Source organism: Wyeomyia smithii, chromosome 3 (genome assembly GCF_029784165.1).
Source record: "Wyeomyia smithii strain HCP4-BCI-WySm-NY-G18 chromosome 3, ASM2978416v1, whole genome shotgun sequence".
NCBI lineage: Eukaryota > Metazoa > Arthropoda > Insecta > Diptera > Culicidae > Wyeomyia > Wyeomyia smithii.
In genome coordinates this window covers 234204391-234218886 of record NC_073696.1, presented here as the reverse complement: position 1 = coordinate 234218886, position 14496 = coordinate 234204391, and the positions used below count along the sequence as shown (strand labels likewise).

General features: G+C 37.5%; 1 protein-coding gene across 3 annotated transcripts; it reads left to right on the top strand.

Moving 5' to 3' along the window:
- The first annotated feature begins 4924 nt into the window (after positions 1–4924).
- Positions 4925–12353, top strand: LOC129726788 (glia-derived nexin-like). 3 transcript variants are annotated; one of them, XR_008728409.1, is made up of 7 exons: positions 4925–5232; positions 9131–9232; positions 9291–9862; positions 9922–10303; positions 10362–11082; positions 11142–11226; positions 11959–12353. XR_008728409.1 is itself a non-coding variant. In XM_055683883.1 (6 exons), the coding sequence occupies exons 1-5, from the start codon at positions 5208–5210 to the stop codon at positions 11054–11056; spliced, it is 1776 nt and encodes a 591-aa protein (XP_055539858.1). In that variant the 5' UTR covers positions 4925–5207; the 3' UTR covers positions 11057–11082; positions 11142–12353. The 3 variants fall into 3 exon arrangements, 2 of the variants coding, with proteins under 2 accessions (XP_055539858.1, XP_055539859.1); XM_055683883.1 differs by having other exon boundaries at positions 11142–12353; XM_055683884.1 differs by lacking the exon at positions 11959–12353 and having other exon boundaries at positions 9134–9232; positions 10362–11168.
- The last annotated feature ends 2143 nt before the right edge of the window (positions 12354–14496 follow it).

Sequence of the window (14496 nt, the reverse complement as noted above, 5' to 3'; positions counted from 1 at the left end):
AATCGAGGAAAAACTGCAATGCTGCTGCTGATGGTGATTGACAGTTTATCATAAATATGATTACCATAAATTACTCAACAAGGATTGTACACTTTTGCAACGGTTATAGGTTATATTTATTATATTTTATATTCGATATTCACTAAATAATCGTGACCTGATAGTATCGCAAAATTGAATTTCCAAATATACAAATTTATAGAAGAGTAAGAGCCGGTGAATTATTTTATTGTGAAATTTTATTATTTTAAACTATTCCATAATAAACGTATATTAGCTGTCATCGTAATATAGCGAATGTAATTGTAGGCAAATAAAAACAATTGTCAAGCAAAAATCAAAAATGGAATTGTTTATTGCTACGATTTTTTGCTGAACCTGTTGATCATTTTGTTCAGCTCCCATATTAATTTGATAGTATGATCCATATTATAAATTTGATTGAATCCAAGTTAAATAAAATAAAACCATTCATTATGATAACGTAAGTATTATTGGATTCGGTTTTTGAGAATATAGAGTTAATTCTGAGTTTGACGCATTACGAGAAATCCTTGGTGCTTCTTCAACAAGAGCGATAAGCTTGTGCTTTGTCAAATGCACAAAAAATTCTACAGGCATAATATCGCCAAATATAAACGATATTTTTTCGAGTGTTCTAGAATATATTTCTAAGGCTGAAAAAAGAAGTACATAAGTCACCGAGCAAGCACATTGATTCTGTCTGCGGACTCTGTATATTTTGGAACAAAAAATCCCTTGATTACATTGTGTTTAGTCCCACGTCACCATTTCATACAACCCTAGGGCTGTATACCTTGTTGTATTTCTCTAAATAAATAGCACACTGTTAGCTGAATAATAATAGGGCTGATTAACCTTAGACAAATGAAATAGTAGGAGGGTGGTATCCAAGACACGACCGCATAGTTGACGTAGGACTTCAATAATTTTATATTTTTATTTTGAAGCTATGTTTGATTTGAGCTCGTTTTCCTTTTGTAGTTTGCTTGATTTATTTTAACCAATTTAAGCTCAACATCTTGCAAAAGGAAAGTATTTTGGTTCGGGTGGTAATATCAAGTATCTAGGTCGTCAGCCCAAATTCATCAAGCGACACTTCAAACGACTTGGAACTAAAACTAGTTCATTGGTGGCCATTTCTACTGTTAAGGTCGTCTTTGACCACTTAAAAAGTCAAAAAAGTCATGAAAAAAAACCGATCATTTTTGGCATGGTTCGATTTTGGCAACAGTTTTCTGGCGTGTTGCCAAAATCGAACGGGGTCTGTATTTTGATTATTTCTTTGCAGCACTCTATCTTAGGAGAAAAAATATTCTTTCCAACATTCACAATGGTCCAGATACCAAATTTAGGGGGAAATTTGGGTCCAGAGCTCTATGGCAATGTTTTAGAGAAAAACTTTTTTTTTACTAAGTTACTTAAAATTATTGGAGCTATAAAATTGTAGAACAAGGTTTTCTATCTACAAAAATAAAAAAGTTATTTACTTGATAGCATCGAAAATTTTGGTCACCCTAAAATATTGCTATAGAGCTTCTATAAAATATTTAATTGAGTACGATTTAGTAGAAATTAAACTTCCTTCTATATCTATTTGTCTTGTTGAAGTTGGCTCACTCTCAAATCACAATGCGGCAAAGATGTCACATAAATTTTTTTCCGGTTGTTACAAGCTCGTGGAAAAAATATCGATAACGAAGTACAGTTTTAGTAGAAAATGAATGTTCATAGAAAATTTTAAATTGACATAGAATTTTATGAAAATGTTAACATTCAATTCAGGTCAATTTAAACATTTTATCAGTATACAGAATCAATCAGAAAAAATTTGATCAGTTTCAAGATACCAAAGAACAACGGAGATACCATATTTGAAAGTCATATGTCCGTTATCTTCGAAAATAAACTGGGCTAGAGTGATGTACAGCATTAGCCTTAGCAATTAATGTTTGCATAGCGTTGTTCAATTATAAGTAAGGTTATGGAAAATAATGTTTTTTTGCAAATGCTAATTCAAAAATAATTTCAATTGAAAAACACAAATACTCATGTCGGAACTTTAATATCAAGATGAAATGAATTTGGTTTTCCTCTATACCGCCACCGCGGGATACAACTAGTATTGTCATATTGGACTAAATTAATTTAGCTAGTGAAATATAATCATCAGTACAGCTCGTTTAACTACCTATTCAAAGATCTGTACGGAGCATTTTGGTTTTCTATTGTCTATTTAAATAAATCTGAAAAAAGCAGAGTGTAGAGTTCAAAAATAAACAACGCATTTTGTTGTTCCCGGCGGTGCAGCGTATTTTACGGCACCCGAAAAATCATATTGAATTCTGATATTTGCTGCTATACGAAACAAAAATAAGAAGACACTTTAAACGGCAGTTCGATTGTGTTCCACGCCCCACTGTGCGTCAACAGCGGCAATGTAGTTTTCACTTGACTTGACTGCACAAAAATAAATTTCGAGTTTTTCTGCACTGATTGACGACGAGTAACCAGCGTTCTGTTCATACATTGCTGGGTGCAGTACTGTTGCCTGTGCCATCATATTCTTCTTCAAGACATCAGTTTTATTAACATTAACATATATGTATATAACAAGCAGAACGTAATACTGTCTGATAGTGGAGGCGGTTACGAACTTTCCGAAAAAGTTTCACCTTCAAGGCATCAAAATAGTCTAGGCTCATGGTAGCTAACATTAGTTGACCTATTGGGACGGGTAGATTCTGTCAATTTTTTTTTTGCCACTGCTATACAAGATATCTCAGCAGGTAGTTGGTATATAGTCATGAAGTCTGTGCAGGCGTGCTCGCATATGATTGGTACATAGTTGGTGAAAATTCGACCTTGAAACATTTATTCAATTTTCACTGTTTAACAATGAAGTGATAATGAAAATTGAAGAATCACAAGATTGTCCATCATTTTATCAATCCAACGACATATTGACTATTGTGATCCATCATGTGGTTACATCAGTATAACCGTTTGAAATCTTTCATTCCGACGTTACATCTTGGTTTTAATTTTCGCGGAATGTATCTCCATATAGTGCGGTTAGACGTAGTCCTACGTCAAAAGTTTCAAGGACAAATTCACACGAACAATGAACCAATCACATGCGAGCATTCCTAGCACAGACGACATGAATAGGCTCAATTCATTCCTATGATATTCTTTGTATCAATATACAAAAAATATTTACAGAGTCTTCCCGTCCCAACAGGTCGATTAACGTTTTTTACCATGAACTTAGACTGATTTGATGTCTCGAAGGTAAAGATTTTTCGAAAAAGTTTAAGAAAACCCTTTTTCGTGAACAATTTCCAAAACTGCTGTTAGAGCGTAATTAAAGCTGATGTCTTGAAAGAAAACATGCTGGTAAAAGCAACAGTACCACACAGTGCACACTGGGCCAGGATAGGAATCTAACAGAACGAAATTATTAGCGCTCTCAGGGTTTGACCAATCGATTTTCGATCTTCTACAAAGTTTCTTGATATAGTTGGGGCTTCAATTTGTATGTTTGAATTAATTCGGAATTTAGCCGCGAAGGTAGCGTTGCGATGCCAATTTCTTTCTCTTACACGCTAGAGCTTTGCGGGTTTCGACAAAGTTGTAGATCTCGTAGTTTTATGAAACTTTACAGAATATACAAAATTTATAACTCTTCACGTTTCAGAGATCATGTTTCCAAATATTTTTAGTAAAGGTTTTTTTTTTATCCACCACATAAAAATAGATTTTTTTCAATAATGTTCTGGAAACATTGTTTTATATAGCTACACGTGAAGTTTCAAATGATTTTTTATGCGATTTATTATGTGCGGTCCCTATCCTTCGTACAAAAACAGGTTTGACTGTATTCTTTAGTTTTCTACTGTATTTTTTTCTTTTCTTTATTTTTCTAACAAAAATTTTTCCATTATTTATGCCTAAGTGAAATCCATCATTATATCAAGTACATGCAAAGTGGAGCGGTAAAGTCTCCGAAGTAAACTGTTCTGATAATGCAAAACAGGCCTTTGCATTCCATCAATAATTCCAACTTTAAAGCAAATATTATAAACAAGGAGTGTTCCTTGAGATTTTGATGTTATTGTAGCATTTTACTGATGAATATACGATCCATTCAATCGAATATTCGAATCCATTATCAATGCTTGAAAACAAGACATGATAGCAAACGTATGGGCGCATTTTGCTAGAAAATGGATAAAATTCAAATTTTTCTTACTAAGAAAATGAATAGGTGAATATACGAAACATGATAAGGAGCCATCCACATTCCACCACATGGACAGCTTTGGGGGTGGGGTGGGGGAATGTTATTGCAGGGACGTGCTTTGTGAAATGTCCTAAATTTTTCCCCTTTGTAAATAATCGATTAGTAGAACCACTGAAACAATTTAGTAACGTACAGGTGCAGCAACGCGGGTTGGGTATTAGCTAGCATGCTTTATGCCCAATGATTCCGGTCGAACCGTATTATACGAATCTCTACTGTAGAAAACTTGTGCGCTGCCTTTGAACGTAAGCTTACAAAACCATTGCTAAACTTCACGAAATACTTACACAACAAATCTGCAATAATCTCATCGTCAACAGGATGAGTGTCTCTCAAACATTCTACCACGAAGATGGCTGATGGTGTGTGCAAAACTATAAACGTCATGCTGCTCAGGGCGATTCATCCGACATTAAACGCCCTGCGAGCAGGTTGAATTTCTATCTGTTTATTATACTGAAACGTACAATAAACAGACATGTTAAGTGCAAGAGCTAAACCGGCTTTCCACTAGCTGTAGAATGATGACGAAGTCGACGATGACGACGAGGATGATGATACTGTGAGCCACAGAACACAGAACCGCTTCAGTTCATTCTGGTCAGTCGGTGTTCAGTCGGGTATTAGACCATTCAGTAGTGGTTTGTCTTTGCACAGATACAGATCGGTTTCGATAGCTAACGTTGTGGAATTTGTCGTATCTATTAGTAACTTGTCACTGAAGTTGCAGGTTTGCACTGTGGACGGAAATCGAACTAGAAGTTGGGGAAAACCCCGAAGGTTGCAGACTCTAAAAAAACAGACGGGTTAAATGATACGTGCAATATTGGATTTTTAATATTATGTACTAGCGGAAGAGATTAAAACAACGGTTATCATAATGTATAAGTGTTCAGTTCTAATAGGTAATTTAATAAAAAAACTGCTTGTCATTTGGTATTGGATCATTGCTTATGATAATTAAATTTAGCAAGAAGATTTTAAATCCATCAGATCTTATCAGATCAGATCTTATGTCCGACACCAGTTTGAGTGAATCGATGGGAATTCCGACCATGAAAGACGCGCGATAACTGGTCAAACTTGTGCTAACTTAAGTCTGAACATGCTGAAAACTGGTTTTAGATGTGCCCCGTACGGTTCTGTAGACTATCATTCAACAATGTTACGCAGAGGGAGTTCCTTATAAATAAACTGGTTCGTCTTCGATAATAATCATACGGGCTTTACCCCGGATAAACCAATTAATTCATGAAATGATATAGTTTGTTTTCAAATTTGCAGAGAAATAAGCGTTGGAGCTTCAAGATTTCTTTGAAACGAGGCTCTCAGGTTATGGTAGTACAAATATTTGCGAAGATTTAGTCTAATGTAATCATAAAGCTTTTCTTTATTGACTTAGAAAAATCAACTGTCGATAAGCGTCTCGGTAAAATTATGATTACTGAATGCAGGATGCAATGTTAGCAAAACAAAGACAATGTCGGTTTTTTACCAAGACTCTTCTTTTGACATTTTTTTCTTCATCTATAGTTAGTAAACAAAGCTGCATTATCAGCAAAACTCGAACACCGAGATTCTTCAACGTTACACAGTACGTTTAATTTGCCACGAAACCAGTAATACTTTATTGTGGGAATTTAGGTTTCAAATAATTAAATACGTGAAATCATGGTTGGTTATACAAACGCATACTTCATATTTGGATTTCACAAATAAAATCCTTCCTTTAGAGGCTACTAGATTGAATCTAACCTAGCGACAGGTCCGAATTTAAGGGGGGTGGGGGGGCAAATGCCCCGGGCCTTTCGACACGAGGGGCCTCCTAGTCCTAGGCCAGACATGAAGACATAGTGGAGACCTTTTTGACGTTGGACTAACGTCTATATCGAAGTTAGGCACCTGAATTTGAAAATCTAGTAATTCAACCGGGGAAAACCAGGGAAAAGTGGTCAGGTTTTGAGCGCTTATATATCAGTCATTTCTTTTCAGAATTTCGAAGTTTTGGCATCAACCGATCAGAAATTCTTTTACGGTTGAATTTATGTAACAAAAATAACCTATTGTTCGAGATACACTATTGAAAAATTGATAAATCACATCGATTGTCTAAATCATACCGAGCAACCAATCACCACCTCTCTTCACAAGCACAGTCGACACTAACGGATACAACTGATCTGACTTTGTAAACAGTCTCACAGCTTTCAACCAATAACGAGCTCGCTTTCGGTAGCTGCAACAGGTGTTTCAACACCGTTTTAAAATTCTTCTTTTATCATTACCACTGAACGGATTCTAAATACCAATGGCTTGATTGATAGGGGAAATATTGCGCAAGATTGTCATATAATAATTTAAATATGTTTTCGATACTAAACTAGTTAAAAGTTGTGTTGAAAGTCGTGCACATTCAACCAATCACAAGCTCGCTTCTTGTTTGCTCGCGGATGGATTTTTGCTTTGGGCTATATAATAGCCTGTGTCGTCTCATAGCAAGTGGAAGGCCTCATCAGTTAACAAGTGGAAGGCCACCAGGCCGGTCTTGTATAATCAGCAGCGGTGGCTGATTCCAGCGGCCAAACTGAGCTGCAGCAGAACCAGAGCGTTGGTATCAGGCAGCAGCGGCGGAGGTAGTGGGAAGCTGCATTTCTTCATTCAGTTCGGTGCTCCTTCGATCTGAGTTGGACCCCACCAGCGGTAATCCAATTCAGATATCGTTGGGTGAAAACGTTGGGTGTGTGTGCAGTGTGCACATATAGCGTATGTGCATCTGTATTGCTATGACATTTGCGATGATAAGGATGGCGCTGTTGCGTGTGTATGGCTAGCTATAGCGTGTGTAAGACACTAGCATGTGTAGCATATTATGGCTATTGCGTGTATATCTTCAGCGTGTGTACGGATAGTTATAGCGTGTGTGTGGATAGCTGCTGCGTGTGTAATGATAAGTTATAGCGTATGTATGGATAGTAATAGCACATGGTTGGATAGCTTATGCGTGTGTATAGATAGTTGTATCGGATGTATGGAAAGGAATAGCGTGTGTATGAATAGTTTTAACGCGTGTTTAGATAGTTATAGCATGTGTGTGAATAACTATAGCGGGTGTTTATCGAAGATTATTATTGTCATTGAAAATATTAAAACGTCTTAACGAACACAGTTGTGAATTTGATTTTACAGCAGCGATTTTAACTTCTTCAGCCAGTCTTTATTCATCGAGGAAAAATTACTACCTATGAATGATCAACACTTATTTACTAGAAATTTGATTTAGATCAAAACGGGTTCTTTTGAGTATCATAAGTTATTGGTAAAAAGAGTTGCAAGTTTTCTCAATGAGCATTCATTAAATTTTCGTTTTTGTTTCTCGGTGCGCGGTTTTGATTTTGTTTCTTGCACACAGAGAAAGAAACAAACTTGTCGCTATCGTGAAAAATAACAAAACAATTAGAAATGCTCTAAATCACAACTGAAGAAGTTAAGATATTTTCCTGTCACTCGCCCAAACCTTGATAACAACTACCGAAAAACGTGTGATTGAGCTCTTGCTATATTGAGTTATTGAGCTAAACGTTTTTTTTTTCAAATACATGAAGTTATATGCTGGGCTGGAACTAACCTAGCATGAGTTTTATCGATTAAATGTCAAACAATTTTCAAATTTAAAATTTTCGGTTGAATCGTTCTGGGCTCCAATTTCAGATAGTTTCGTAAAGTTTGCTTTTTGCTTAGATAGGAAAATTTTACCAATTCGCTCAATTAAATGATTGTCTTGGTAGTGCAGCAAACAAAGGGTTGATTCGAATATGTATGAAATGACAGCGATTAAATAAAAAATATCCATTCTTTTAGTATATACTATTATTTATAACGTTTTAACGTCTCAGCATCCAGAAATGCACTGTTAGATAAAATTGCAGCAAATACTAGAGTTGCAATTCTCTCTATTATTTGTTTTAATGGAATATAAGAATACCGTAGTCCAACGTCATGCGGTCGTGTCTTGAATACCACCCTCCTACTTTTTTTTTGTTTGCCCATCATCTTTTAGCGAAGGGTAGAGAGTCATTTCAACATTTAAAATTTCTTACCTCTAATTTTCCTGAGAAAAGAGGGCCCTGCGAAAATAACTGTTCCGGGTCCCCCAGTATCTAAATCCGGGCCTGCCTAGCGACATCTGAAGATATTAGAATGAATCATTTTCTCTCTCCGCACTGCAACATAAACAAATGTATTTTCAAAAAAAAAAAATTTGTTTTGATTCATGGCATAACTTATATAAAGAACAATAAAAGACACATAATTTTTTGTGAAGAGTCAGTTGAATGTTACATGTTTGTTTCCTGAACGTTGACCGTATCAATCGGCGGATGCTAATTAGTAATAATTAGAAAGAGATAATGATAAGACATGGGTCTGTATTTACAGAAGCTTTAACTCGAATCAACCCAATGATGCCATCTGGCATCATTTAACACATTAAACATTTCTTGACTTAAAATGCAATTCAACATTTGGCCGTTTCCAACATTTGGCAATACTTGCATGAACACCAATAGATGTCGCTTGACAGAGAAAATCACATCAAGCTGGTTTAGTTTAAGAAGTGGACGCCAAAGTTGAAGAAAGTAAAATATTCACGGGGATTTCTAGGCTAATTCGGCTTAAAGTAAGATGAATTCATAAATACTTCGAAAGATGGGACTAACTCGAACAAAGACAAACATCAATGCAATTTTGCCCCTACTGGCTACGAGTATGATACTTACCTCTAAAATCATATTCCTGTTTCATCAGCAGCCATCTTAGCGGCATCGGTGGTAACCGCACAAACTCCAGCACAGGTACAGAATCGACACATATGGAACAACTATTGCTCCAAACCATACAAGGGAAATGGTATATGCTTGAACCGACCCAGGAAACTTCCTCCCAATAACTTTTAAATCTTCCACAGTTGGCGCAATAAAATACGCTTTCGGTGCTATATGTACGAACACTGAGCCGAATGCGTGTTGTGACTACGTGATGCAAATCATTCGAAACCGCCCGGATACGCATCTGTGTCCAACTGATGCGCGATATTACCCAAGTCCGGTGGGATGTGATACCGATCCACCGAGTGAAACACCGAGGCCGAGTAATTTTCACTTTCCAGAGCAATCATGGCCGGAAGCCCCAACACGCAGAACTGATGAAACTAAGGCCTCATCAAACGCACCTAATCGGCAGGAAGAAGTAGTGGAGATAGTGTTCAACTATAATCCTCACGATAACGTTCGTGTATCCATACCGGTACCAATAAGTAGTACAATTCCTGCGAACGGTCAACCGCAGCAATCTGCTCCAGTGAGAAAAAGTCAGAACACGCGACCTGCACAACCTCAACAACCTATCCCAGCCCAACATTTATCTCCTCCTGCACCGGTTCCACATACCGAATTAGTTGAGGAGTATGAAGAAAAGCCTGTAGTGCTGCTAAATACCCCAGGGCATCAAGCCACGGAATTCGCGTTGAATCTATTTAGGGTACGTCGTCTCAATAGAATCCAAACAGATTCACTCATAGTTTTTTTTGCTTTATTCAGACAATAGACCGTCCGCCCAATGGGAATTCAGTAATAAGTCCCCTACTGCCACAGCTTCTACTAGCCAATCTGGTCGACTTCACCGATCCCGAAACGAACCGCCAGCTGCTGCAGGCCATCCGATTGTACCCGGATCAGTTGGACAAGTTAACGAAAACACTCCAGGATGTTTCGCGAAATACGGTCAACACGGTGGAATTCGCCTCCGTGAATTTCGTGGCCAATAATCTCAAGCTAAACAATTCCTACACCGAAAACGCCCGGCTACGTAACATCGATGTCCTACCAGTCAACTTTAATCAGCCGAATCAAGTAGCTCGAACGGCCAATAAATGGGTTTCTGATAAAACTCACCGTCTCATCAATGAAATCGTCAGCCCTGGTGCGTTAATGGTACAAAGTATTTGTTAGTTCCCCTAATATCAGCATCTTTCTTTCAGGATCGTTGAGCCCCGAAACGCGTTTACTGCTTGCTAACTCTATATTTTTCAAGGGAAAATGGAAGTACACATTCGTTCAAACAGAACCGGGTCAGTTCGAGTCTTCGCCGGGACGCGTTCACAAGGTCAACAATATGTTCCAGTTGAATAAACTACGGTACGGTGAATTAAAGCTTGCAGATGGTGATGGTTTCCGTTGGTTGGAGTTACCCTACGAAGGTAACACGCTGGCAATGTTAATATTCCTACCACTCAGACGCCATCAGCTTGAACCGTCGCTTCAAAAATTACACGCGAAAAATCTGGCGCTAATAATGGCCCAGCTTCAAGATGACTACATCGATACTAAGGTTAATGTCCGTCTGCCGAAATTCACACTGACTGATTCTGTCTCCCTGAATGGGCCCCTACAGCGGCTCGGTTTGAATTCAATTTTCCACGACAGAAATGCACTCAAGTATTTGAGCAACGAACCGACAATAGTGTCGGACGTAACCCAGCGGACGTATCTAAGTGTGGACGAGCAGGGCACTAAAGCCACCTCGGTGGCATCGCTATCGATTGTACCACTCAGCATCACGCCGCAGTTCCGCCAGATTCAGTTCGACGTGGATCAGCCCTTCCTAGCGATGATTGTCGACAAGAACGAACGATATCCGGTTTTCATTGGGCAGATCTACGAGCCGTACGAGTGAAGGCGAAGCTTCGAAATGTCTCTCAGGTTCTCTAGCAGCCAGAATAGACGATAAGATGAAATGTTTGATAATATACACTTTAAAGTTTTTAGCTTTGCTGAAAATCAATTGATGCTCGTCGATATTTTTGTTCGAAATTGATAATGCCTATCATTTTGCCAGTGAAATTGGTAAGTTTCAAAACACGTGGTTTCCATTTTCGCTGCTGATCAACCCCATAAAAAAATGTTCCAATTTTATTATTTTCTTCAAAAGTCATTTTTGATTTGGTTGAAACTTTGCACAGATGTTCCTGGACTAGAAGTGTCATTTTGTGATATTACCATTTTTTTTTTGTATCACGACTAATTTTTGAAAAACGTTTATAATAAAATGGTGTTAAAAAATTACAAATGTTTTTCAAACCAGAACGATCTGTGCAACGTCTTTGGCAGAGTTGTAGATAATTATAATTTTGTGTTTCCAAAAAAAAAAAAAAAACACAAAGTTTCAGTTTTTTTTTCGTTTCGACTTTCACAGATTTGATACACTCTAAAAAATGCACGTAAAATTTACCGGGAAAAGTGGCTGATTCTCATCCACCTTCTTTTCACGTAACTTTTGCCGATTTCTCGAAAGCCGTTCATGTGTTAGTGTGTTAGTGTCAACTTCAGTGTCAATCGTCTACGTGTTGGTCGGGTGATTATAACCTGATTTTCACGTACCTTTTTACATAATATTTAGGTGAAACCATAAACAAAACGCATAAACCCCACATGATTTTCACGTACTTTTTACGTGTTGTTCAGTTGGAATCTACGTGAATTTTAAGTAAATAGACTAGACAGCGCATTTAAACAATATAATTTATTTTTAAATACTAAAATATAATTACTTGTTTAAAATCATCAAATTTCCGACAGGAAAAAACAGGAATGGCCGGAAAGATGTCGACCTTTCAACCGGCAGGAGGTGTTCCGCTCGAAAATGACCGTTGACGATTCCAATCGTCCGGAAAGAATTCACCAACTGAAAATTTGGAGAATGTATATGTTTTTTCTGTTAATCTAAATATTATTCTGGCTACTTACATTGCGTGTTTTCCAATATAGAATTAGCTGAAGCAGCTTACGAGCAACGATAATAAATTGACAGGTTAGGAGAAAGAAGCAGTTTGATTGTCTTGGCAACGAAAACATAGTAAACAAACCTGATGCTGAAAGCTTCTACGTCACAACGTCAAAGGTTTCATCACAACACACTGGTAGATATTGATAAAATAGAATTGTAAGCAATAAATGCAACTTCTGAAGAGAGATTTTTTGCTTATTATTTTAAAAATAAATTTATAAACATGAGGTGAAGAGAAACTATTATAAGCGAAAATAGTTCCTGTAAAACCCGGGTAATTCACAACGTCCAGAGATTTAATTTCGATTTTTCTTTTGATTTCGGCTTCTTAAAAATTCATTATAAATATAAATTAATTACATCAAGAATCAAAATCAATTTTAACTCTACAAAAAAAACCTAGTTTTCTTGTTTTTGTTCCTGTTATAGTACAATGATTTCGAAAATTATTATGTTATTTAATCTTAATATTAAACTTATGAATCTTTTCCTCTAGAAAATATTTTTTACTGGTATTACTCTGATGTGGCAACATATTTTTCGAATACTTTTTCACGCACTTCGGGAAATTGCTGTTTAAATTTTAAAACAAACTTCTTTAATATTTATAACATCTCTAAACACGGGTATATTTTCCCCACCCTTGTGACTCCAGTGAAATATGCGTTCATACTATTCGACAAATCGAATTTTTCTAGCGATGGTTTCACCAGCCCACATCTTGAGAGATCTTCCGTATAATTGTCTCTGGTTTTCTCAACCAACTGTTAAGTCCAATCTCAGAGTGAATTTCGTTCAATCGTCGTGCCAAATACCAGGATACCTATTGCACACCATCCTTTTCATCCATAGTCTGGTCCTCTGGTCGATATTCCCATTGATCATCTCCATCGCTAGATGCAATTTCGCTCTGCACGTTTACATTAATCTTTGATCGCATTTCCGCAATATCGTTTCTTCTTCTAAACAGTCTAGTCATGGTGTAGTTTTCGTCAACTAACAAGTTCTGAATGTTTTGGTTACCTTCTATCAGGTGGATCTCTTGCAGGTATCGTACGAATAGTTGGAATGGCTGAAACTTTTTTTGAAAGTAAGACCTGAGAAAGTATATAGAATGATTATTGTCCTACCATTTTTAACGATACACGGTCGATGACCGACAAAAAACCGGCATTCAAAGTCTTCTGGTTTTTTTTTTTTATTCTCGTTTATTTTCCGTCGGTCTAGTTCCGCCACTGTTGTGGCCAATCACCGACGCCCAGGGAGGCGACTCCACACCTAGGACCCTAACTCACGACCCGTTTATTAACGGACCGGCGCCAACGGCTTTACTTCCTCATGCGATGGAAGGCGTGATCCCAGAGATTTTTCGCCTCAGAAAATCTCCCGGTGTCGGCTAGGATTGAATCTAGACCAGTTGGGTTGGTTGTGAGTGGATCACGCCACCTCACAACCATCGACACCTATGTCGGCGGTGGGATTCGAACCCAGACGTTACCAACCACACTAGGCCCCCGCTCGAGTCTTCTGGTTTGAAGTGCTGGAAACACACAAACTTTGCATCACAAAATTGAGCCACCTTTTTTCGAGTCAAGGTTCATGTGCCGGAAAACTATGCATGCTAACTAGTAGTTTGTCCATCCGTATCTTTCATCATGAAATTTCACATGATTTTGCTGAGAAAAACGGCGTTACAAGACTTATGCACTGCGTCAACTTAAATGAAATAAATGCACTTCAATTTTCAAAACAAACTTTGTGACGTAATATCCCCGAGCGCTTTGATCGGATTTTATGTCGGGCGTGTACATATAGGAAGCATGCAACATTTTCACCAATACGGCGATAGGTGTCTGCCTTACCTCTGCTCTATTAATATTGGCTTACGAGTTCTTTGTACGCCATATTGACTTTTTTTGCATACTAAAAATTCACGTAAATTCCGCTGTCGGAAACGTCACACCACAGCCGCACTAACACTAACAAAGTCAAAACACACAAATACCAAACCGTTCAAACTATTTACATTATAATTTGACCGATTTACGTGAATTGACAGTGAGTCGTATGTGAGATTTAGGTGAAAGTTACTAATGTCACGTAAAATGGCAGATTTTCTGGGGGTCAGTCACTTACGTGATTTTCCAGGTGGATTTTACGTGCCTATTTTTTAGAGTGTACCATTTATTCAACATGATTTTGTCGTAGAGTTACGTCTCACGGGAACAAAGGAGTGCAAATGAAAAAAACCGAAAACATCAAGAGCGTCACGATATTGGCCACTTTCAAATACAAATGCTTTAAATTCAGTCAGTTTCCAACGGATTTTC

Bases quoted from the DNA above. Each gene is read 5' to 3' on its own strand.
- LOC129726788 (XM_055683883.1), top strand. From the start codon at position 5,208: ATGTATAAGTGTTCAGTTCTAATAG. The intron at 9,233-9,290 runs GTATATGCTTGA...AATCTTCCACAG, and splicing joins CAAACCATACAAGGGAAATG to TTGGCGCAATAAAATACGCT. The intron at 10,304-10,361 runs GTGCGTTAATGG...TCTTTCTTTCAG, and splicing joins CAATGAAATCGTCAGCCCTG to GATCGTTGAGCCCCGAAACG.